Raw genomic sequence first — 20,825 nt, 5'->3', positions numbered from 1 at the left:
GCAGAGAGCAGGCGGGGCCGACAGGGGGCGCGCTGCGCCCGCCCGGTGCTATGGCTTAGCGCTACTCTTATGGGGCCCCTTTCCTCCTGTCTGCCCCATTGGCACTCTGGCCTCTGGTCTCTATTCTCTTGGCATTGGCTCTTCACCTTCTTCCTCATTCCCTCCTCCTCCTCCATCTCCAACTTCCCCTAGTCCCTTTCTCTTGCCTCTGGGTAATTTCCTTGAGTGCCCACACTATGCCAAGTACTTACCATTCCTCTGACCTTTTCCCTCCATCTTTCTCCCATCCTTTACATTCTTTTTCTTCCTCCCACTCCTCTACCCTTTCCCGTCCTCGTTTCTATTCCTATTCCTCTCTGATTATTTCTTTCCCATCTCTTACTCCTTATCCCAGTCTCTGTTACTCGATTTTTCTCATTTCTCTCCTTTATCTGTATCTCTTGTCTGTCTGTCTATCTCTTGTCTCCCTCCCTCGCTCTCTCTCCCTCTCTTCTGCTATTAATTTTCCCTGATTGGCTCCCCAGCTCCAGCGCCGCTGATGAGCCCTATTCATTCCTGGGCCTGACACTCCCGACCTGCCCTGGCTGATTGCTGGGGGCTGGCCCCAGGAGCGCTGATGAGCCCCAAGGGTCAGTAGCGCTAATTATCCGCTAATTGCAGATGACTCTCACCTCCCCCCTTCTGAGACACAGAAATGGTGGCGCCTTTTACCGTCCTCCTCCTCCTCCCAATTCCCAGCGGTAGAGTTGTCAATCTAGAGGCAAAAGTCACAGACACTTTGACTTGATAGCCACCTCAGGTTAGTGGGCAAGAAAGAGACAAGACAGGCAAGTCAACAGAAGAGTGACCCAAGCTTCAGGACACAGGGCAAGGCTGGCCAGCTACAGTGAGTGTCATCTGGTCACAAGGAAATTGTTATTCAGGTAAGGCTAGGTAGAGCCAAGCTGGTTAAAATTAATATTAAAATTAATAACAGCAAAGCCAGGCAAGTTTAGGAAGATGCAGTCTAGATAGGGGAAGTGATTTGGCTCCAGGGAGGACAAAAACCTACACAAATTCCAGGATTGCCCGGCCAAGACAGAGCAGGGCAGGAGGGAACTCTGGGTCTCAGTGACATTTGTTCCAAATTAGGAGTGTTGTGTTAGCCTAGTGAACACTGTTAATGTCAGGCTGATGTATTTAAATCAGTACCTTCAAAGACACTGTCACCAGGGTGGACTGAGGAGGGGGGCAGGACTCAAGAAAGGATTTTTTTGGTTATGCCTTAACTGACAATTCATCAGAGAGATGAACAGAGAAGAATCTCATTTCCACGCAGTCTTGATCTACCTTGGGCTCCACATTTAACCAGTGCAATTTCTAAGAAACAAGTCTGGTGGTAAGATGTTGCAATGGAGAAAGAAGAAGTGCCTTAGCTTAACTCCAACTCACTACTAAAGGACATGTCTAAAGATGCTCTTCGGAACACCCCTTTGCTAAATTAACCAAGCACTTTGCCAGACCAACATGGAAGACCAAGCTTCAAAAGTATATTGTATTTTTAAAGTGAGAGGGCTTATCAGTGGTGGATATATAACAGAGGCTTATTGACGACAAATTATTGAGGCAACTTTGGGCTACAAAACTGAAATTAAACCTGTATGAGCAGTTACAGGATCAGCCAAGTAAGGCATGAAGGAAGAGCCATTTTTAAAAGTAATTGCATTCATTTATTGCATAGGTAATAAAATCACATAGTACCAAATTCCAAAAGCTCAAAAGGATATATATTGAAACATCACTCTTCTACCAGTCCCTTCAATAAAAGGACACTTTAAGAAGCCTGTCACATTCTGGTATGTCAAGGACTCAAGGTTAAAAGACCCTCTGATTGTATTAGCCAATCATGGTGGCACACACTTGTAGCTCCAGCTACTTGGGAGGCAGAGGCAGGAGGATTGCTTGAGCCCAAGAGTTGGAGGTTAGAGTGAGTCATAATTGCACCATGTACTCCAGATTGGGTGACAGAGGGAGACCTCTAAAAAATGTTTTAAAGACCCTCTGGGCTGGGCACGGTGGTTCATGCCTGTAACCCCAGCACTTTGGGAGGCCGAGGTGGGTGGATCACCTGAGGTCAGGAGTTCGAGATTAGCCTGGCCAACATAGTGAAACTCCATCTCTACTAAAAATACAAAATCCGCTGGGCATAGTGGTGCATGCCTGTAATCCCAGCTACTTGGGAGGCTGAGGCAGGAGAATCGCTTGAACCTGGGAGGTGGAGGTTGCAGTGAGCCGAGATCACACCACTGCACTCTAGCCTGGGCAACAAGGGGGAAATTCCATCTCAAAAAATAAATAAATAAAATAACCCTATGATCTTCAAGATATATGTCACCTAGTTCATGCCAAGAGCTTATTGCTTAGAACTATACTCAGTAAAGTGGATTCTCTACTCAAGCTGGCACAGGAAGTTCATACTTTTTTTTTTTTTTGAGATGGAATCTTGCTCTGTTGCCCAGGCTGGAGTGCAATGGCATGATCTTGGCTCACTGCAACCTCCGCCTTCCGGATTCAAGCGATTCTCTTGCCTCAGCCTCCCAAGTAGCTCTGATTACAGGTGCCCACCACCATGCCCAGCTAAGTTTTGTATTTTTAGTAGAGACGGGGTTTCACCATGTTGGCCAGGCTGGTCTCGAACTCCTGACCTCGTGATTCGCCTGCCTCAGCCTCCCAAAGTGCTGGGATTATAGGCAAGAGTCACTGGGCCTGGCCAGGAAGTACATACTTAAAACTTAGTGCCAACAAATCCCGGTGGGCCACCAATTCTGAACAGAGGCAAGTGAGACCTCAAGTACTTCTATTGACCTGGTGTGGTTTGTGTTTGTTAGATACTGTATTTCATAACCCATTTATATCCTCGATGTATTCCCTTGCCATGCTGGAGATACGAAGTGTGACTTCTGTGAAGTCCTTGACATTCAGTAACATTGGCATACATAGTGGCAACTGCAGCAACCCATTTCCTTTCCCTGCCCTTTCATAGAACATAGAACTGAGGCCACATGGTAAATGGAAAGAAGCACTGGCTAAAGTAAAAAGACCTGGAGTCAAATTCCTTTTCTGACCCCTCACTGGGCCCTGTGACCTTGACCCTTCTTTGACATCTCCATCTGTGAGGGACAGTGATTAATATCTACTCTGGCTGGGTACAGTGGTTTATGTCTGTAATCCTGACACTTTGGGAGGCCCAGGTGGGAGAACCACTTGAGACCAGGAGTTCAAGGCCAGCTTGGACAACATAGTGAGACCCCCGTCTCTATAAAAAAATTTTAAAAATTGGCCAGGCATGGTGGCACATGTCTGTAGTCCTAACTACTCAGGAGGCTGAGATGGGAGGATCACTTGAGCTGGGGAGGTTGAGGCTTCAGTGTGCAGAGATTGTGCCACTGCACTCTAGCCTAGGTGACAGAGCAGGACCGTCTTACAAATAAGAACAACAAGGGCCGGGCACGGTGGCTCATGCCTGTAATCCCAGCACTTTGGGAGGCCGAGGCGGGTGGATCACAAAGGAGATCCAGATCATCCTGACTAACACGGTGAAACCCCATCTCTACTAAATATGCAAAAAATTAGCTGGGCATGGTGGTGGGCAACTGTAGTACCAGCTACTGGGGAGGCTGAGGCAGGAGAATGGCGTGAACCCAGAGGGTGGAGCTTGCAGTGAGCAGAGATCATGCCACTGCACTCCAGCCTGGGCGACAGAGTGAGACTCCGTCTCAAAAAAAAAAAAGAACAACAAAAACTTTGTCTAGTCAAAAAGCAAGGGCAAGAGTCAACTGAATATGAAAAAACACCTTCCAAAATGAGTTCTTCCTGCACTAAATAGACAAAGAGTAGAGTGGCCAAGAAAGGAAGGGACTAATTTTCCCTGAAATCCAGAGCACTCCAAAACTACTTCTTACTCTCTCATCAGTACCAAGTACAGACCTTGCCTCTGTCAAATCTGAACAGGGCTAGCTCCTTTCTTCACCAGCAAAAAACTGTGGTTTTCCCACTGAATTCCTGAGCAGACGCATTATGGGAAAGTACCTGGTCTCATTGTCCAAAACAGAATTCTAAAAGTACTGCTTTGCCCATATTCTCTGACATTTGGGAAATGCTCCTATAGAGGAATTTTATCTTTAATCTACCCTCTGTGTCCACCACGGCCTCATCATCTGGCCTGACTTGTGTTGCCAACTAGCACCAAGGATGCTGAGAAAAAACAAAGTATTCAAGTCAAAGACCACAAATCTATACCTCCAATCCACTCATTGGCCAGAGAAAGTCCTCTCATGGTGGGCAGCGTCGGGTCTGGCCGCGGGTACCCTCTGGTGGCAGCAGCGCACAACTGCGGGCACAGCGAAGGAGGTGCGGGGTGCTGCAGCGCCCCCTGGCGATAGTCCAGGAGACGCGCCGAGGGCAAAGAAACCACTAACTGAGCCTCCAAGGGCCAGCGCGCGGGACGCCTCTAGGTGCTTAACTGTGAACGCACTGTTTGGGCAGGGGGGTTGTACGTGAGTGTCTTAACGTCTAGTGTGCGTGAGTGTAGGGTTAAGTATGTTTAGTGTGCCCCAGTACCCGAACCCTGTATGTCTGTTGTGTTAAATGTGTACCGTATGTGTGAGCTCGCGCGTTCACTCGTGGGTAGGTGGGTGGTGGGGAGGTCCGCGCCTCTAGTGCAGGGCGGAGTCCTCACGGAGGCGTGAAATTGGTTTGGAGCAAGCACATTACGAAAAGCAATTACCAGGGAGAGGTTCTGGGCCCGCGGGACCAACAGCCAGGAGGTTGGGGAGGAAGCGCCCTGGCTCGCAAGAATCTGAATGTCTAACCCCAGTGAGGACCCTCCTGACATTGCCCCGCTAAGGGACAGTATGTGAAGTTGTGCACAGCCCCTTCATAGCCACCACTCCACATCGCCTTTCTTCCCTTCCCCGTCCTTGAAAAGGCGTCCCATGATCGCAGGCTCTCCAGATGTGGCCAGAAATCCTCCCCCGTCTTCCTATCACTTTAGAGGAGGGTCCTTCTTCTGGGACGCCCTCCCAGATCTCAACCCCATTCCTCGCTCTCGTCTTCACGCCTCCAGCTCCTGCTCCCACATTTATCTTGCATTCATCCTATTGCCCTCTGTATTCTAACTGGTTGTTCACACGCTTGTTTCTCACACTAGACTGAAGATTCACTGAGGGCAGGAGCGTGTCTCGTTCCCAGCGGGGCATGAAGCACCTAAAACGTGGGGACCCGGAAGCACACAGTGAACCAAGTGGATGCAATCGAATAGAATTTCCATCAAAATCCACCAGCAGGACTCTCTCGGGCAAGTCATCCCCGGGAGTCGGGATTCCCTGGGAGCAGAGCTCCAAACTCTTTCCCGCGCCAGCGAGCCCGCACTCGCATGATGCCCAGACCTGCGCTCGACTTGGGCCCAGATCCCCGTGCCCAGGCCACAGCCTCTGAGATGGTTCCTAGGCGGCTCCAGTGCCATCTCCCCAACAACGGCCTTCTGCTTCCCGTTCCTTTCTCGTCTTCCCCACCTTAGCATCTGGCACCACCTTCTGACCAGGAGTCCAAGGCAAAAACCTGCGAGTCCCCCTAGGCAGCGCTTTTCTGCACATCCCCCCAGCAGCGGCCCCCCAGTTCTCCCCAGGGATCCCGAATCTTGCCCGCCGCGACTGCCTCTGACCTGGACCGCCGCAGGCGCCCCCCGACCCACGCCCGCAGCCAGGGCGGTCGGTCCTGCCACTCCTGCTGACCTGCTCTACTCAGGTCTCTGACTAAATGTCACCTCCTCAGAGAGCAAGTTTCCCTGTCACCCGATCTAAAATAGTTCGCACTGCCAACCCCAGTCCCGGGCTCGGCAGCACCTGCCGCTTCTTCCTGTGCGCCGCGCTCCGGCCACCCCGCGCACGCGGACCCTGGTGGGGCCTGGAGGGCAGGCCTTGCCCCCGGTGCAGCGGCGCCTGAACGCAGCAGGCCCTGGAACGGCTACGGAACAAACCAGCGAGCACTAGGACGTCCCCCAGGACACAGACCCGAGCCGCGGTCTCCACAGGGCGCCCCGCAGGCCCTCAACAGGAGTGGGCCTCGCGCACCAGGTTCCCGCGCACGCCTTGGGGCAGCCGCTTCCTGCCCGCGAGGTGGGGTCTGTGTGGTCGGGGTCCGCCTGGGGTTTCCACAGCGAGGAGCCTCCACCGCTTGCCCACCGCACCCGCGTCCTCGAGCCGCGCCCCAGCACCTGAAGCCAGACAGACCAGTCAGCCCAAGGTCCGTGAGGCCAGGGTGAGAATCCGGGCCCTCTCACTTCCTCTGCGCTTCTCCTCAGCCGCCTCTCAACGCCTAACCGGGCTTCCGGCCCTGGTCAGCGCGGCCTAAAGCCTCACGCCCTCCAGGCCCCGCCCCCGGCCGCCTCGCGCCCTCTAGGCCCCACCCCCTGTCTCTTCTCGCCCTCCCGGCCCCGCCCTTCGCCGCCTAGCTCGTGCCAGTTGGCGGGAAAGTTGCGAGCTCTAGCGCGTGCGCACTTTGCCGCCTGGGGGAACTCTGTCCAGCGACCCTTGACGTCAGGGATCACGGTGCACTTGATTGGCTGCCCTGTCCCGACCACCTTCCCTCCGCCTGTGGTTGCAGGTAGCTCCTGGCTGCGGGGGCCTCTGGCAGGTTCTGAAAATCCTGATACTACAGTGACTCTCAGGGACTCTCCTCCCTCTCTTTTTACAGAGGCAGAAACGTGAGCCCGGAGAGGTAAGAGACTTAGGTTCCACAAGTTAATGGCAAAGTTAAGACCAGAACCTGGGTCATGGAACTTTCAACTCGGCGCTCTTGCAGCCAGAGCTAAATTTAAGGAAGGAGCAGATAAAAGAGGCAGGAACCAGGCGTGCTTCTGGTCCTCCCTGACCTACCGTGTCAGGCAATAGGCAGAACTGGTTCTGTTTTTCTAAACCTGGGCCTTTGGCTCTCAACTGAGCCATGGCTACCCTCTGCGATGGGCCACCCTACATGCCCCTCCTTCCAGATGGCTCTCCTGCCTCCTCACCTTCCTACCCCAAGGGTTCCTGTGCCTTCCTGCCCAACTCTCTGCACTGCCTCCATGTGCACCCTGCACCTCCTTTAGGCCTTTTCTAACGCGTTGTCACCTGGTGGTCATTCTGTCATTTCATGGAGCTGGCAAGCCTGAGACCTCTTAGCAGCTGGCTGATGCCAAAGGGGAAGGTGATGCAGCTGGCCCCATGGGGCACGCAGGGAGCCCCTGTCAGTCCGCCCATCCCGACTCCCCGGCAAGGGAGCAAGTTCAGAGGAAGGTCTGCTGGAGACAGTACCAAAACAGACCTGAAGATTTTTAATGCACATACAGGGTTTGCACAGGCTAGAAGGGGGCCCCAGGAGAGCCCCAACAGGAGTGTGTCTTCATCAGACATCATCTGGCTGTGGCTGTTAGTCCGCTTCTCTGCATTGGGAATTGCAGCATCCACACCTGCCTGCGCAGCTGGGCCTCCGCTGCTAGGCTACCTGGCCTGAGTTAGTGCAGAGGCGCGCCCTCTGCAGGCTGGGGCATCTGCTTTCAGGCCCTCTCAAAAGGCCATGGACATCTGGAAGGAGAGGTTTGTATTCAGAGGCTTCTGGTGGTTCGGGGACAGGCCGGTTCTGGCCAAGGCCTTCCCCAATGCTTCTCTTGCCTTCCACCCATCCCTGGACCCCAAGCAGCTGTTACTGCTCACAGATCCCAGGGCTCACCTAGTAGAGCACGCCCTCAAAATCCAGCTGCAGGTAGCGGAGCAGGCGCGGTGGCAGGGGGAGGCGGGGCAGCGCGTGGGGCAGGCTGCCCTCCAGGTGGGAGCGGAGCGCACAGCGGCTCAGATGCTGCAGCGACCTGGGCTGCCTCACCAAGGCGAAAAGGGAGGAGTAGAAACGCTGATGTTTCTGGGGGCAGAACAAGGGGCTCAGTGAGGGGCAGCCTCAGACAGGTGGTGCCGGCTCCTCACAGGATAGGCAGGTGAGGGAGGGGTGGGGCATCTACTGGAAGGAATCTCTTAGAAACAATGAAAGTTTGAGTGTTCACTCTGCAAATTCTCTCTTCTGGGGCATGAGTGCGTCTTTGGATACTTTCTCTGGGGGGCTGTGGTTTAGCAGGTGGGAGTCTTGGGGCCAGGATGAGAGGCTCTATGTTCAGGGCCTTGGAATCTGACCTGCAGAGTTTCAGGAGGCACCAGGCCCACAGCCTCCTCGGGAAGCTGCACAACACTGTAGGTGTTCATCAGGACCTCGATGGTCTGAGGGCACGTGCTCCAGCGCTCCAGCACCTGTGGGAGGCAAAGACGTGTTGGGTCCCCAGTCAGTCCACACAGTGACCAGACAGCTCCAGAATAGTTGTTGTGGGTTGAACTTTGTTTCCTAAAAGATATATTGAAGACCTAACCCCCTGTACCTATGAATGGGACCTTAATTGGAAATAGGGTCTTTGCAAATGTAATCAGGTTAAAATGAGGTCATTACGGTGGGCCCTATTCAATATGACTGGTGTTCTTATAAGAAGAGAAAACAGAGGCACGGACACCGACACAGACGAGAAGGCCACGTAACGACAAAGGCAGACAGTGGAGTGACACCTGTACAAGTCAAAGGACACCAAGGATTGTGGGAAACCACTGGAAGCTACAAGAGCACCATGGAACAGATTCTCCCTCAGAGGCTTCAGAAGGAGCCAGCCCTGCCTACACCTGCATTTCAAACTTCCAGCCTCCACCGCTGTAAGGGAACTCCATTTCTGTTGCTTTAAGCTATCCAGTTTGTGGTACTTCGTTTGATCCAGGAAGCCAATACAGCAGCTAACCTTTCTATTGTGCATAACTCAGGCCAGATGATTTTTCTAGCACTTTACATGTATGAACTCTTCACTGTTGTCCCTCTAAGGGATGGACTGTTAATATCCCTATGTTATTATCCCATTTTCTTCACTACAGCCAAGGGAAACTGAGGGACAGAGAAGTTAATTAACTTGCCCAAGTTGTGGTTCCCACAGTCCAGGCCTGGAAGCGTGGCCCCTTGCCCTTACCCACACCACCATCCTGCTCTCCTCTCTACCTCCACAAGGTTCTGGGCTGGGTTTTCTGCTGGCTGGAAGGGTCCCTGACCTGTGGGTGGAGCTCCTGAGCAGATACAAAGATCACAGAATCCATACAATGCCAAGTGTGGGTAGAAACAGCTACAAGAGTGGGCCAGGGAGTGGGGTGGGGCTGGGTGGGGGACTCACAGAGGGAGGATTGGGCTCTGGAGGCAAGGGAACCCCAGAGCCACGAGGGTATTCAGAGAGAAGGGACAAGGCAACCAGAGGCCGATGGACTGCCTGCAAGAGCAGGAGAGGATTTGATAGGAGCAGGAGTGGAATCTAGTTGGAGCCAGATTTGTGCTTTCATTGGTTCATTCGGCAACTATTTATTGAGGGCCTACTATGTGCCAAGCACTTCAAATTCAGCAGTGGGGAAAATGAAGTCCTCGTCATCCAAGAGCTTCTATTTCAGAAGGAAAGCATAATAAACACAGAAGTCATCACTCACAGATCTGCTGCTGCAATGAAAAACAAGAAGGGGCCGGGCACGGTGGCTCATGCCTGTAATCCCAGCACTTTGGGAGGCTGAGGTGGATGGATCACTTGAGGTCAGCAGTTTCAGACCAGCCTGGCCAACATGGTGAAACCCCGTCTCTGCCAAAAATACAAAAATTAGCCAGGCAGTAGTGGCGTGCACCTGTAATCCCAGCTATTCGGGAGGCTAAGGCAGGAGAATCTCTTGAGCCTGAGAGGCAGAGGTTGCAGTGAGCCAGAATCGCGCCACTGCACATGTGGGCGGCAGAGTGAGACCCTGTCTCAAAAAAAAAAGGAAAAAAAGTAGGGTCAGGGGACTGAGCATGGTTGGGAGGGCACTATCCTAGATGGAGTGGTCAAGAAAGGTCTCTGAAGTGGTGGTCCAATGCAGCACGTGGGCAAGCCATGCAGTGGAGCAGCCTGTGGACAGACCGTCCACGTGGTCAGAAAAGTGGCCTGACAGACACGGGCACCATGACTCCCGCTTGTGCCTGAACTTGGTACCTAAAGCAGATTCGTGCCTCCTCCACTGCACTCCACTCTCGCTGCATCTCTACAGGTGATGGCCACAGAGCCTTTTAAGATCTGAAAACAGGTAAGTACTGTCTTTCAGGCAGTATCTCACACACAACCTACACGTGGCCAAACACACAACTGCATCTAACAGTGGGGGTTTAACAGCCTCTGTCTGCAAGGAGAGGAGACCCTTCTGTCTGTCAATGACAGTAGCGATGAGCAGTGGGAGCAGAAGACCTGGTCTTCCGGGGTCCCTGGAGAAAGCATGTTACACACCTGGGCCCTCTGCTTCTAGCCCTGCATCTGAGCAGTGCTCACCAGTCTGTCCCGGGAGGCCTCTTTTCCTCACTCCTCCGAGCTAGGGAAGAGCAGGCTGGTTCTCTCCGACTCTCCTCTCCACCTGCCCCTCAGGCCCATCTCTGTCCTTCCTGGCCCATGTTGATCCCCACCTCTGCACTGGGCTCAATCAGCTCTCTGTGCCTGAAATACCTGTCTCTTCCTCCTTCTTCCCTTCAAAACTGCCCATCCCAGTCCCGCCTCCTCCAGGAAGCCTGTGCGGCTACACCAACCTGCTTTGTACTCCTGTGTCCAATGATACCCTCATTGGGATGATGCCAAGCAGCTTACCAAGTGCTTTCTCATACATTACATAACGAGAACAACGCTAGCTAACAAGTGTTAAGCACTAGGCTTGATGTATATTAACCCTTCTCACACTAACCCTATGAAGAAGGCATAGTGTCATATCCCTATGTTACAGATGACAAAACTGAGGCCTAGGGAGATTCAGCAACTTGCCGGAGGCCACACAGGTAGTGTGTCTGGCTCCAGAGCCTACACTCCTAGTCACCACTGACCTCAGAGGTTGCTGGGAGGACTGAGAAACTCCTGTAAGAGGAAATACAGCTTAGAACAGTGCCTGCTGTGTAGTCAAGGCTGTGCTTGCTCCAACTCTTCCCCAGTGCTCTCCTACAGTTTTCCATCCTCTTAGGGAGAGCCTGTATCACATGCAGTGACTTGCCTACAGCCACACAAACAAGCATCAAAGTCATCCTGGATCCAGGTCCCCTGAGCACCAAGTCCAAAGTGGTGGCTCCTAGAGAACCGGCTGGGGCTGGCGTTTCATCATAGATAGGTGGTGGAGGCTTCTGTGCAGGGAGGACAGAAACCCCTCAGCTGGCAGGGCTGCAGATCATGGAAAGGGACAAATGGGGTACTTTGCTCTGCCAGCCCCTTTGGTCCCAGAGACAGGCTGAGGGGTGGAGCAGGGCTGTGGGGTCCCAGGAAACCCTTTCGCTGTGCCGGGCCCTCCTCCCGCCCCTGCCTGCTGGGGAAATCATTAGCTGTCAGAGCTGCCGTCAGATTACAGGGAATTACTTGTCTCCTAATTATCTAGTGTTAATAGGAGATTAATTAGTGTTAATTGTTGATTTTCTTGTATTTTCCCAAAGGGGAGACCAATCTGCCGAACTCTTGGGCTGTTTAATTATTTGGTCTTGCTTAGGAATCCAGACAGATGCTTCTAGGTTTGTGAGCAAAGGGGAGAGGCTGGGATAGCAGGAGGTCCCAGGACAGGCAAGGCTGGGTGGGACAAGACTCTGGGCTGGGCCAGAGGGGACCTGCCTACTTAGAGGGTGGTTTCAGTTCTGACCCATCTCCTCTGAGAATGGATGTCCCCATTCCCAGACCCAGCGCCCTTCGTGACATTATCTACGCTCCTCCAGACACGACACAGCATGGAGCAAGGCCCCCTCCCAGGGCATCAGTAGCACAGGTCTTCAAGTTGAACCTACTTAGGGGAAATTAAGATAAAGTAGGATATAAATTGAAATTGACAGTGAAAGGCATGTTCACAGGTGCCAGGACCGTGGCAGCTGTTCTGGGGGCTGTGGGTCCTACTAGATTCTCAGAAGGTGGGACCATGTCCATTTGCAGACATTCAGGGGACCTTGAGGCTCCTGAAACAGGCTCGCCCCCTTCCCTTGGGGAGCCTCTCCTGCGTCTGTCACTGAACTGATCCCACTGCTAGTGGGAGCTTCCTCAAATGCTATTTTCAGCAGTTCGTTGTGCTGATGAAGACCCTTGAACAATGCCCACCACCCACATCAACCCTGACTCCTTCTGTCTTTTTGGATCCTTTATCATCTGGCCTCACTGCCCCCAGTCCACCTTTATCACACATGCACAGTATATACATGCACATATGTGCATGAACACATGTATACACATGCACACCATGTGAACACATGCACACACACATGCACACACACACACAGTTCCCGCTGATCTGTGTCTTCACCTTGACCCCTATTTGGGCTTTGCTTACATGCTGAATGAAAGACAGACAGAAGGAACCAATCTATGTGCACAGGCCACATTCCAAAGTAAACCGGAGCACAGGCCTAGGTCTCCCTGTCCCCTCACCATGGTGGCCCTCCTGCTGCCTGCAGCCCCCATACCTTGGGGAGGGCCCCTGGCCAGACACGGACGGCACCGTGGTTGAGCAGAGCCCGAACCACGTGCTCGGGGCTCTGGGCCAGGGCTGCAGCTGGGCCCTGCAGAGCACAGTGCAGGGGTGTGTGTCCCCCATAGTCCATGGCGTTGGCGCTGACGCCACAGGACAGGAGCAGCTCCACAACAGCTGCATGGCCACGGCGACAGGCCAGGTGCAGGGGTCGATGCTTGTCCCGGTCGGCAGCATCAGCGTCTGCTCCAGCTGAAAGCAGCAAGCTGCACAGCTGCAGGCAGCGGGCCGTGGTGGCCTCCGCATCGGCAGTGGACTGGCAGCGGATGTCACAGGCAGCCAGCAGTGGGGTCCAGCCTTCGGCATCGCGGGCATCAGGACATGCCCCCCGTCTTAGAAGCAGATCTGCCAGCTCCACATGGCCAAGCCGGGCAGCCACATGCAAAGGGGTCTCCTCTTCCTCCTCGGACCGACCATCCACTCTTGCTCCAAACCTCAGGAGCAGCTCCGCACACCTATTAGGGAGGAGATGGTGGTGGGGAGGAAAGCAGGCACAGACTCCCAGCGAGAACACACTTGGGTGGCTCTTTGTTCTGTCTCCCCCCACCCACCCTACACCCTGCCCGTCACTGGTCATCCCGGCACCATTCTGCAATATCAACAGTGCCCTTCTTTTTTTTTTTTTTTTTTTTTTTTTTTTTTTTTGAGACTAAGTCTTGTTCTATTGCCCACGCAGAAGGGCAGTGGCGCGATCTCAGCTCACTGCAACTGCTGCCGCCCAGGTTCATGCCATTCTCCTGCCTCAGCCTCCAGAGTAGCTAGGATTACAGGCGGCCCCCACCATGCTCGGCTAGTTTTTTGTGTATTTAGTAGAGATGGGGTTTCACCATGTTTGCCAGGCTGGTCTCGAACTCTGACCTTAAGTGATCGACCTGCCTTGGCCTCCCAAAGTGCTGGATTATAGGCATGAGCCACTGTGCCCAGCCAACAGTGTCCTTTAACATCCACATACATTTTGTTGGGATAATCCACTAAATCATCCGTGAGAATAAACGTCACCAGCAGTTATCACATGAGTGGTTAGAACAGGCGCCTGCTAAGGGTTTTACATGTAGCTAATTTCATCCTCACTATATTCCCTTGGTAGGCTCCCTTAAGACACTTATGCCACAAAGGAGGAAACTGAGGTCTGAGGATCTCATGCAAGTTGATATGGCTAGTAGGGGGAGGGCTGCTGTTTGGGTCCAGGGGCAGCAGGACCGTTGGGGGGCTCTGCATGCTGGGACTGGAGGAGGAAGGGAGCGTGGGGCCTGGCAGTGGGCGCACATGGAAATGGGGCAGTAGGACAAAGAATAAGACTGATTGGCTGAGCGTGGTGGCTCAAGACTGATTGGCTGGGCATGGTGGCTCATGCCTATAATCCCAGCACTTTGGGAGGCCAAGGTGGGTGGATCACCTGAGGTCAGGAGTTTCAGACCAGCCTGGCCAACATGGTGAAACTCTGTCTCTACTAAAGATACAAAAATTAGCCAGGTGTGGTGATGGGTGTCTGTAATCCCAGCTACTTGGGTGGCTGAGACAGGAGAATCGCTTGAACCCAGGAGGCAGAGACTGCAGTGAGCTGAGATCATGCCACTACACTCCAGCCTGCGTGACAGAGTGAGACTCCTTCTCAAAATGGAAAAATAAAAACTAAAAAAGACTGAAATTGGCCAACTGGATTTACTCCAAGATGGCAAGAAGCACAGGGAGTCACAGCAACGTGTGCACCTCACTAACAGGACTTGGCCTCTCTGAGCTCCAGTTCCCGCCTGTGTAGAATGCGGATAATTATAACAGCTCCATCTTCCGAGGTGATTGTGAGCAGCATGTGAGACAACCCCTGAAAACCTGCCATCGTAAGAGCTCAAAATGGCGGGGGGAGTGGGAGGTATAGAGGGTGATGGTTTGTGGGGGCTCACTTCATTATCCTGTCTGCCTTTCTATAGGTTTAAACGTCTCCATAATAATTTTAAAATACATTTGTTTCCTCAAAAAGGAAGGAAGGATTATCCCTGCGTGTGATCTCAGGGAGGCTGGTGGGAACATGGTCAGAACTAAAAATGTGGGATCATTCACTATCCAGTGGTAGCTACTAGCCACCTGTGGCTATCAAATTCTTGAAATGTGGCTAATCCTAACTGAGATGTGCTGTGTTATATGCACACCTTTTCTTCTTCTCCTTCTTCAGAAACAGAGCTGGCTAAGGGCAGTGGAGAATCACTTTAGCCCAGGAGTTCAAGACTATCCTGGGCAACAAAGTGAGACCCATCTCCACAAAAAATTAGCTGGGAATGGTGGTGTGGGCCTCTAGTAGTCCCATTTACTCTACAGGCTGAGGTGAGAGGATTGTTTGAGCCCCGTAGTTTGAGGCTGCAGTGAGCTATGAACACACCACTGCAAATCCAGACTGGGTGACTGAGAGAAAGACCCTATCTCTCTCTCATTCTCTCTCTCTCTCTCTCTCTCTCTTTTTTTTTTCTTTTGAGATGAGGTCTCTCTCTGTTGCCCAGACTGGAATACAGTGGTGTGATCTCCACTCACTGTAACCTCCACCTCACAGGCTCAAGTGATCCTCCTACCTTAGCCTCCTGAGTAGCTGAGATGACAGGTGTGCACCACCACGCCTGGCTGATTTTTGTTTGTTTGTTTGTTTGAGATGGAGTTTCCCTCTTTTGCCCAGGCTGGAGTGCAGTGGCACGATCTTGGCAAACTAAAACCTCCACTTCCTGGGTTCAAGCGATTCTCCTGCCTCAGCCTCCTGAGTAGCTGGGATTACAGGTGCCCACCACCATGTCCAGCTAATTTTTGTATTTTTAGTGGAGACAGTTTTACCATGTTGGCCAGGCTGGTCTTGAACTCTGACCTCAGGTGATCCACCCAGCTCGGCCTCCCAGAGTACTGGGATTACAGGCATAAGCCACTGTGCTCAGCCTCAATTTTATATTGATTACATGTCAACATGATAACACTTTGGATTTGTTGTGTTAAATAAAATATAATTAATTTAACCTGCTTCACAGATATTTGTACCCACATGTCCACAGCAACATTATTTGCAATAGCCAAAATGTGGAAGCAACCCAGGTGTCCCTCAGTGGGTTAATGAATAAACAAAATGTGCTCCCCACATATAACAGAGTGTTATTCAGCCTTAGACAGGAAGGAAATTCTGAAACATGAGACAACATGGGTGAAGTCTGAGGACATCATGCTAAGTGGAATAAGCCAGTTACAAAAGGACAAATACAGGATGATTCCACTTATGTGAGGTCCCCAGAGTGTTCACATTCAGAGACAGAAAGTAGGATAGTGATTGCCAGGGTTTGGGAGAGAGGATGCGGTGGGTGGTTAGTGTTTGATGGGGATAGAATTTCAGTTTGGGAAGATGAGAAGGTTTGGAGATGGATGGTGGTGATGATTGAACCACAACATGAATGTGGCTTAATGCCATTGAACTGTACACTTAAAAATGGTTACAAAGGGCCAGGCATGGTGGCTCATGCCCGTAATCCCAGCACTTTGGGAGGCCGAGGTGGGCAGATCACGAGGTCAGGAGATCGAGACCATCCTGGCTAACATGGTGAAACTCCGTCTCTACTAAAAATACAAAACATTAGCCAGGCATGGTGGCGGGTGCCTGTAGTCCCAGCTACTTGGGAGGCTGAGGCAGGAGAATGGCATGAACCTGGGAGGCAGAGCTTGCAGTGAGCCGAGATCGCACCACTGCACTCCAGCCTGGGCGACAGAACAAGACTCCATCTCCAGAAAAAAATAAATAAATAAAAAATGATTACAAAGGTAAATTTCATGTATATTTTACCACCATTAAAAATTAATTTTACATATTTGTCCTTTTTTTTTTGTGAGACAAAGTCTCACTTTTTCTCCCAGGCTAGAGTGCAGTGGCGCAATCTAATCTCCGCTTACTGCAACCTCCACCTCCCAGGTTTAAGCAATTCTCCTGTGTCAGCCTCCCAAGTAGCTAGAATTACAGGTGCCTGCCACCACACCCAGCTAATTTTTGTATTTTTAGTAGAGACAGGGTTTGGGCATGTTGGCCAGGCTGGTCTCAGACTCCTGGCCTCAAGTGAGCCACCTGCCTCAGCCTCCCAAGGTGCTAGAATTACAGGGGTGAGCCACTGTGCCTGGCCATTTGTCATTTTTTGATGGGGCTGCTAGAACATTCTAAATTGCATATGTGGCTCACATTAGGTTTCCACTGGGCCACGCTAGTAAAGAACACATCCTCAACCATAGTATGAGGAAGTCTATGGAATCCTCTAGAGGCTGATGGGATTAACAAGGAGAGGGTCCATGAAAGGAGAACCTCAGGGTCAATAATTTGGCACCTTTCTCATGCAAGAGACAAGACCCGCAGGTGTGCAGTCAGCAGAGAGAGGGCCTCTATAGGATGCAGAGTTAGTTTACAAAATGGTAATTGGGATCCCATCCTCCAACGTTGCTTACACATGGGGTGCAGTTATTTATGTCACTGCAAAGGACTATTCCCTACAATAAATGATACATTGGCACATTTGGGTATATTCATCAGTTTCTTGGGAGTTTAGTTATTGAGAGTCCGTTGAGCCCATGATCTGAGGGTGCCCTACCAATATGGAGATTCTAGACCTGTCATGGAGAACCAGACCCTGCCCAGAGGGACCCAGGCAGGTCCTCACTGGGGCCACCATCCTCGACTCGCTGTCTGGATCATTGAACAGTAAGCTCCCTGAGGGCAGGGCCTCAGGGACTTAGTTGCTCTTGTACTTAGCACAGTGCCTAGAACATAGGATAAGCTCAGAGTGTCTTTTAAAACTTTAAGCAACGCCACCTCCCCATAGTGGAGCCAGGCAATTTCCCAATGCAGCCCATGCAACTGCACCCCTGCCACAGTCTCCATCTGCCCCTGGGAGACCAGAAAACTGTCGAAAGTCCAGGCCACTCCAAAGTTCATGGGGTCAATGGGTGGATGGCTTGGGAAGTAATTGCACCCTGACCCATGCCCCAAGCCTGGACTGCTCTGCCCCACGTGCCTGACATTTTCCCCTATCCTCCCTGAGAAGGCCTCTTTGCTTCCCTTCAGAATGGAACTGGGGGTTGGGGTGAGGGGTCACTCACTCAAGGGTGCCAGGCCCCCGGCAGAGATGCAGGGGGCGTTTCCCATCCTGGTCAGCGATGTTGGGGTCGGCTCCTGCCACCAGCAGCACATGAACACAGGCAGTGTGGCCTGCAGCACAGGCCTCGTGCAGGGCGGTGCGGCCCCCAGGGGCACTGTCTGGCCTTGCTCGCCGCCTCAGCAGCAGCCGCAGGACTTCAGTGTGGCCACGGCTGGCCGCCACATGCAGTGGGGTGGTCAGCTCCTCTTCGTATGTCAGAGACCACAGTCCTAGGGAGGGGAGATGTGGGTCTCAGATCCCAGGGAAGGCAAAGACCTTCCAGCTGATGGGGTGAGGTGGGCAGAGGCAGGAAGAGGGAGCCCAGAGCTCCATCTGAGTCCTCCCCTCTCTCCCGCTGCGACCCCCAGGGCCCCAGCCCGTACTCAGAGCACGGATGTTGAAGCGGAAATCCCTCCATCGCTCTGGGTCGCTGGTATCAAAGACGGAATCAGGAGCCAGGCCAGTACTGGAATCCGCGAGGATGCGGGAGACGCAGCCCTCGTCCCCAGCCAGCACTGCCTGCCAGAAGGCAAGGGCAGGTCCTGAGGCCGTGCGGGTGACGATGGGTCCCAGGCCAGACTTGGGGTGCTCCTCAGACCCTCTACTTGGCTTCTCCAGCAGCCTGGCACAGAGGGGGTGTCTGTCATCGAGGGGCTCTCCCTGCCCCTTGCACTCTTCTGGAGTCCAACTCATGAGCATGTGGGCGGGGAGAGGGGAGTGGGGAGGAGGAGAGGTATATGCCAAAGGCAGAGAGAGAGCAGCAGGGAAATACACACAGAGGCAGAAGGCCCCTGTGTCCCACGCTCTGAGCCTGACCTGGCCACGCATCCAGCAGGAGCTATTCTGGGCTCCGCATGACTGTGTTCCTGGGCCAAGGTTTAGGCTATTGGGCAAGCTTTGAGGTTGGGGAGAAACAGCTGGGGGCTTCTCCTGTCTCTCAAGCCCTTAGGTCCTCTATGGCCGAGGCAGTCAGCCCAGCCCCCCAGGTTCTCAGCACCCCCCAGATGCCCCTCACCCCTCTGGTGGCTGCTCCAGCGAGGCTCTGCGGCCCGGCTCTCCAGCAGCAGGTCGGCTGTGCTGTGCGGGGGGAACAGCTCCTGCAACCTTGCCAGGTCCCCGGTGTAGAGGGCATTCTGCAGGGCCATGTCTTGACACAGCAGTGGTGATGGCCGAGGGGTCTCCCAGGCTGGGCGGGAGTGGGGCCCCCAGACCCGGCAGGCAGGGGCAGAGGGAAGGCACCCCAGATGGTGTCCCCAGTGGGGATAGGAGTTCTTTCCCCAGGGCATGGCTTATTCTGGGAGAGCCAAAGCAGCAGGACTCCCAGCGATGTTGCTGGTGGACTAGGCAGGTGGGTGCTGGGCCCGAGCTGGGTGGGGCCCAGCATGGGAGGCGCAGGGGAGCACAACATCAGGCCAAGCCATAAATAGCCCCGATTGGCCCAGCTGTCAGTCAGGCAGGGTGGGGGAATGAGGGAGGGGCAGGAGAACAAGCGGCCTGAGCCCTCCAACTCTGAGCTTCACCCCAGGGCTGTATGACCTCAGGGTGGAAAGGGACCACCCAGACCATGCTGCCCAGTCTGTCATCTCGGCATTAGAGGGAAGCGGATTTCCCAAGATCACAGAGAGCTTGCCGCAGAGCCAGGACGGGAACCCAGGACCTCAAGCTCCTTCTTGTTTTTCCTCTGTTTCACCAAATCAGCCTCCAGCTGCCTGGGTTCTGATCCCACTGGGGAGGCCTGTAGGTGCCCGGTATTTCCTGCCCTTCCAAATGTCATCTGTTAGCCCTGCATCTTCCCACTCCCAAACCAAGGGACGAGTTCACAGTAGTGACAGAGATTGCCCTCGCTGTGTGAGGCACCCCTCAGGGGACTCCTAAAGACAGACATGTGCCTTGGTAACACAGCGTAACCCACAGGCAGCCACAGAAACTCCCCATGCTTGCCCTTGATGCCAACCCCCCATCTCCCTGGGTGACTTTGGGTGGCATCTCTCCCCTGCCATGGTTACCTGGGGTCTTCCCTAGAGAGTGAGAAAGGAGAAATGTCTCTGTCTGCTCAGGCACTGACTTTTGTTTGGGGGTCGGGTGGATCAAAAGGAAAAAGAGAAAGATGAGAAACCAAGCCCTGGGGTTCAGCTCTGACCCACCACTGCCCACCGTGGGCTTAGGGTACTCCAGCCCCAGTGGTCTTGCCCCTTTAGTTCACACTGGCTTAAAATTTTTTTTTAATCAGTTGCTTTTTTAAAAGTTTCATTTTTAATTGACAAATAATTGTATATATTTATGGGGCTATAATATTTTGATACATGTATATAATGTGTAATCATATCAGGGTAATTATCACATCTATCAAATGATATTTACCAATTCTTTGTGGTGAGAACATTTAAAATCCTCTCTTAGCTATTTTGAAATATACATCATTATTCACTACAGTCACCTTGCTATGCAATAGAACACCTGAACTTATCCTATCTACCTGTAACATCATACCCACTGACCAATGTCTCCCCTTTCCCTGTCCACCTCCCCTGAGCCCCCAGCCTCTGGGAATCACCATTCTGCTCTTCTATGAGCTTGACTTTTTTAGATTCCACAATGAGCAAGATCATGCGGTATTTGTCTTTCTGCACCTGGCTTATTTCACTTAGCACAACGTCCTCCAGATACATCGCATCTGAAAATCCATTCATCCATTGATGGACAACAGTTGTTTCCATGTTTTGGCGATTGTGAGTAGTGCTGCAGTGGACGTAGGGGTGCAGACATCTCTTCTTCATGCTGATTTCAATTCCTTTCCGTATATAGTGGGATTGCTGAATCATAAGGTAATTCTATTTTTAGTTTTTTGAGGAACCTTCATTCTATTTTTCAAAATGGTACTAATTTACACCACCACCAACAGTGCAGAGTCCCCTTTTCTCCATATCCTTGCCAACACTTATCTTTCAGTTTTCTATAGCCCGTCTAACAGGTGTGAGATAATATCTCATTGTTTTTGATTCACATTTCTCTGATGATTAGTGCTGTTGAACATATTTTCAGATATCTGTTGGCC

The 20,825-nt window shown here is 52.5% G+C and overlaps 2 protein-coding genes across 4 annotated transcripts in view; both read right to left on the bottom strand.

Moving 5' to 3' along the window:
* GBX1 (gastrulation brain homeobox 1) overlaps window positions 1-4,975 on the bottom strand; it is a 31,062-nt gene extending 26,087 nt beyond the window's left edge. Inside the window, exons 1-3 of the mRNA XM_011984370.1 lie at window positions 4,926-4,975; window positions 4,347-4,512; window positions 672-754 (exon numbers count right to left, since the gene is read on the bottom strand). Coding sequence (XP_011839760.1) covers window positions 672-754; window positions 4,347-4,512; window positions 4,926-4,975 — 299 coding nt within the window. The remainder of the gene's footprint in view (window positions 1-671; window positions 755-4,346; window positions 4,513-4,925) is intronic.
* A 2,360-nt stretch (window positions 4,976-7,335) lies between these two features.
* ASB10 (ankyrin repeat and SOCS box containing 10) lies at window positions 7,336-19,166 on the bottom strand. Of its 3 annotated transcripts, none has more exons than XM_011984335.1 (6): window positions 18,786-19,166; window positions 17,733-18,000; window positions 12,568-13,087; window positions 8,199-8,312; window positions 7,747-7,932; window positions 7,336-7,601 (listed from the first exon to the last, which is right to left on the bottom strand). In XM_011984335.1, the coding sequence occupies exons 1-5, from the start codon at window positions 19,054-19,056 to the stop codon at window positions 7,747-7,749; spliced, it is 1,359 nt and encodes a 452-aa protein (XP_011839725.1). In that variant the 5' UTR covers window positions 19,057-19,166; the 3' UTR covers window positions 7,336-7,601. The 3 variants fall into 3 exon arrangements, with proteins under 3 accessions (XP_011839725.1, XP_011839724.1, XP_011839726.1); XM_011984334.1 differs by lacking the exon at window positions 18,786-19,166 and adding an exon at window positions 18,154-18,724; XM_011984336.1 differs by lacking the exons at window positions 8,199-8,312; window positions 18,786-19,166 and adding an exon at window positions 18,154-18,724.
* Between the last annotated feature and the right edge of the window lie 1,659 nt (window positions 19,167-20,825).

This window comes from Mandrillus leucophaeus, unplaced genomic scaffold, assembly GCF_000951045.1.
Source record: "Mandrillus leucophaeus isolate KB7577 unplaced genomic scaffold, Mleu.le_1.0 Scaffold266, whole genome shotgun sequence".
Classification (NCBI taxonomy): Eukaryota; Metazoa; Chordata; class Mammalia; order Primates; family Cercopithecidae; genus Mandrillus; species Mandrillus leucophaeus.
The sequence above is the reverse complement of the archived record's forward strand: the minus strand, read 5'-3'. Positions and strand labels throughout refer to the sequence as shown.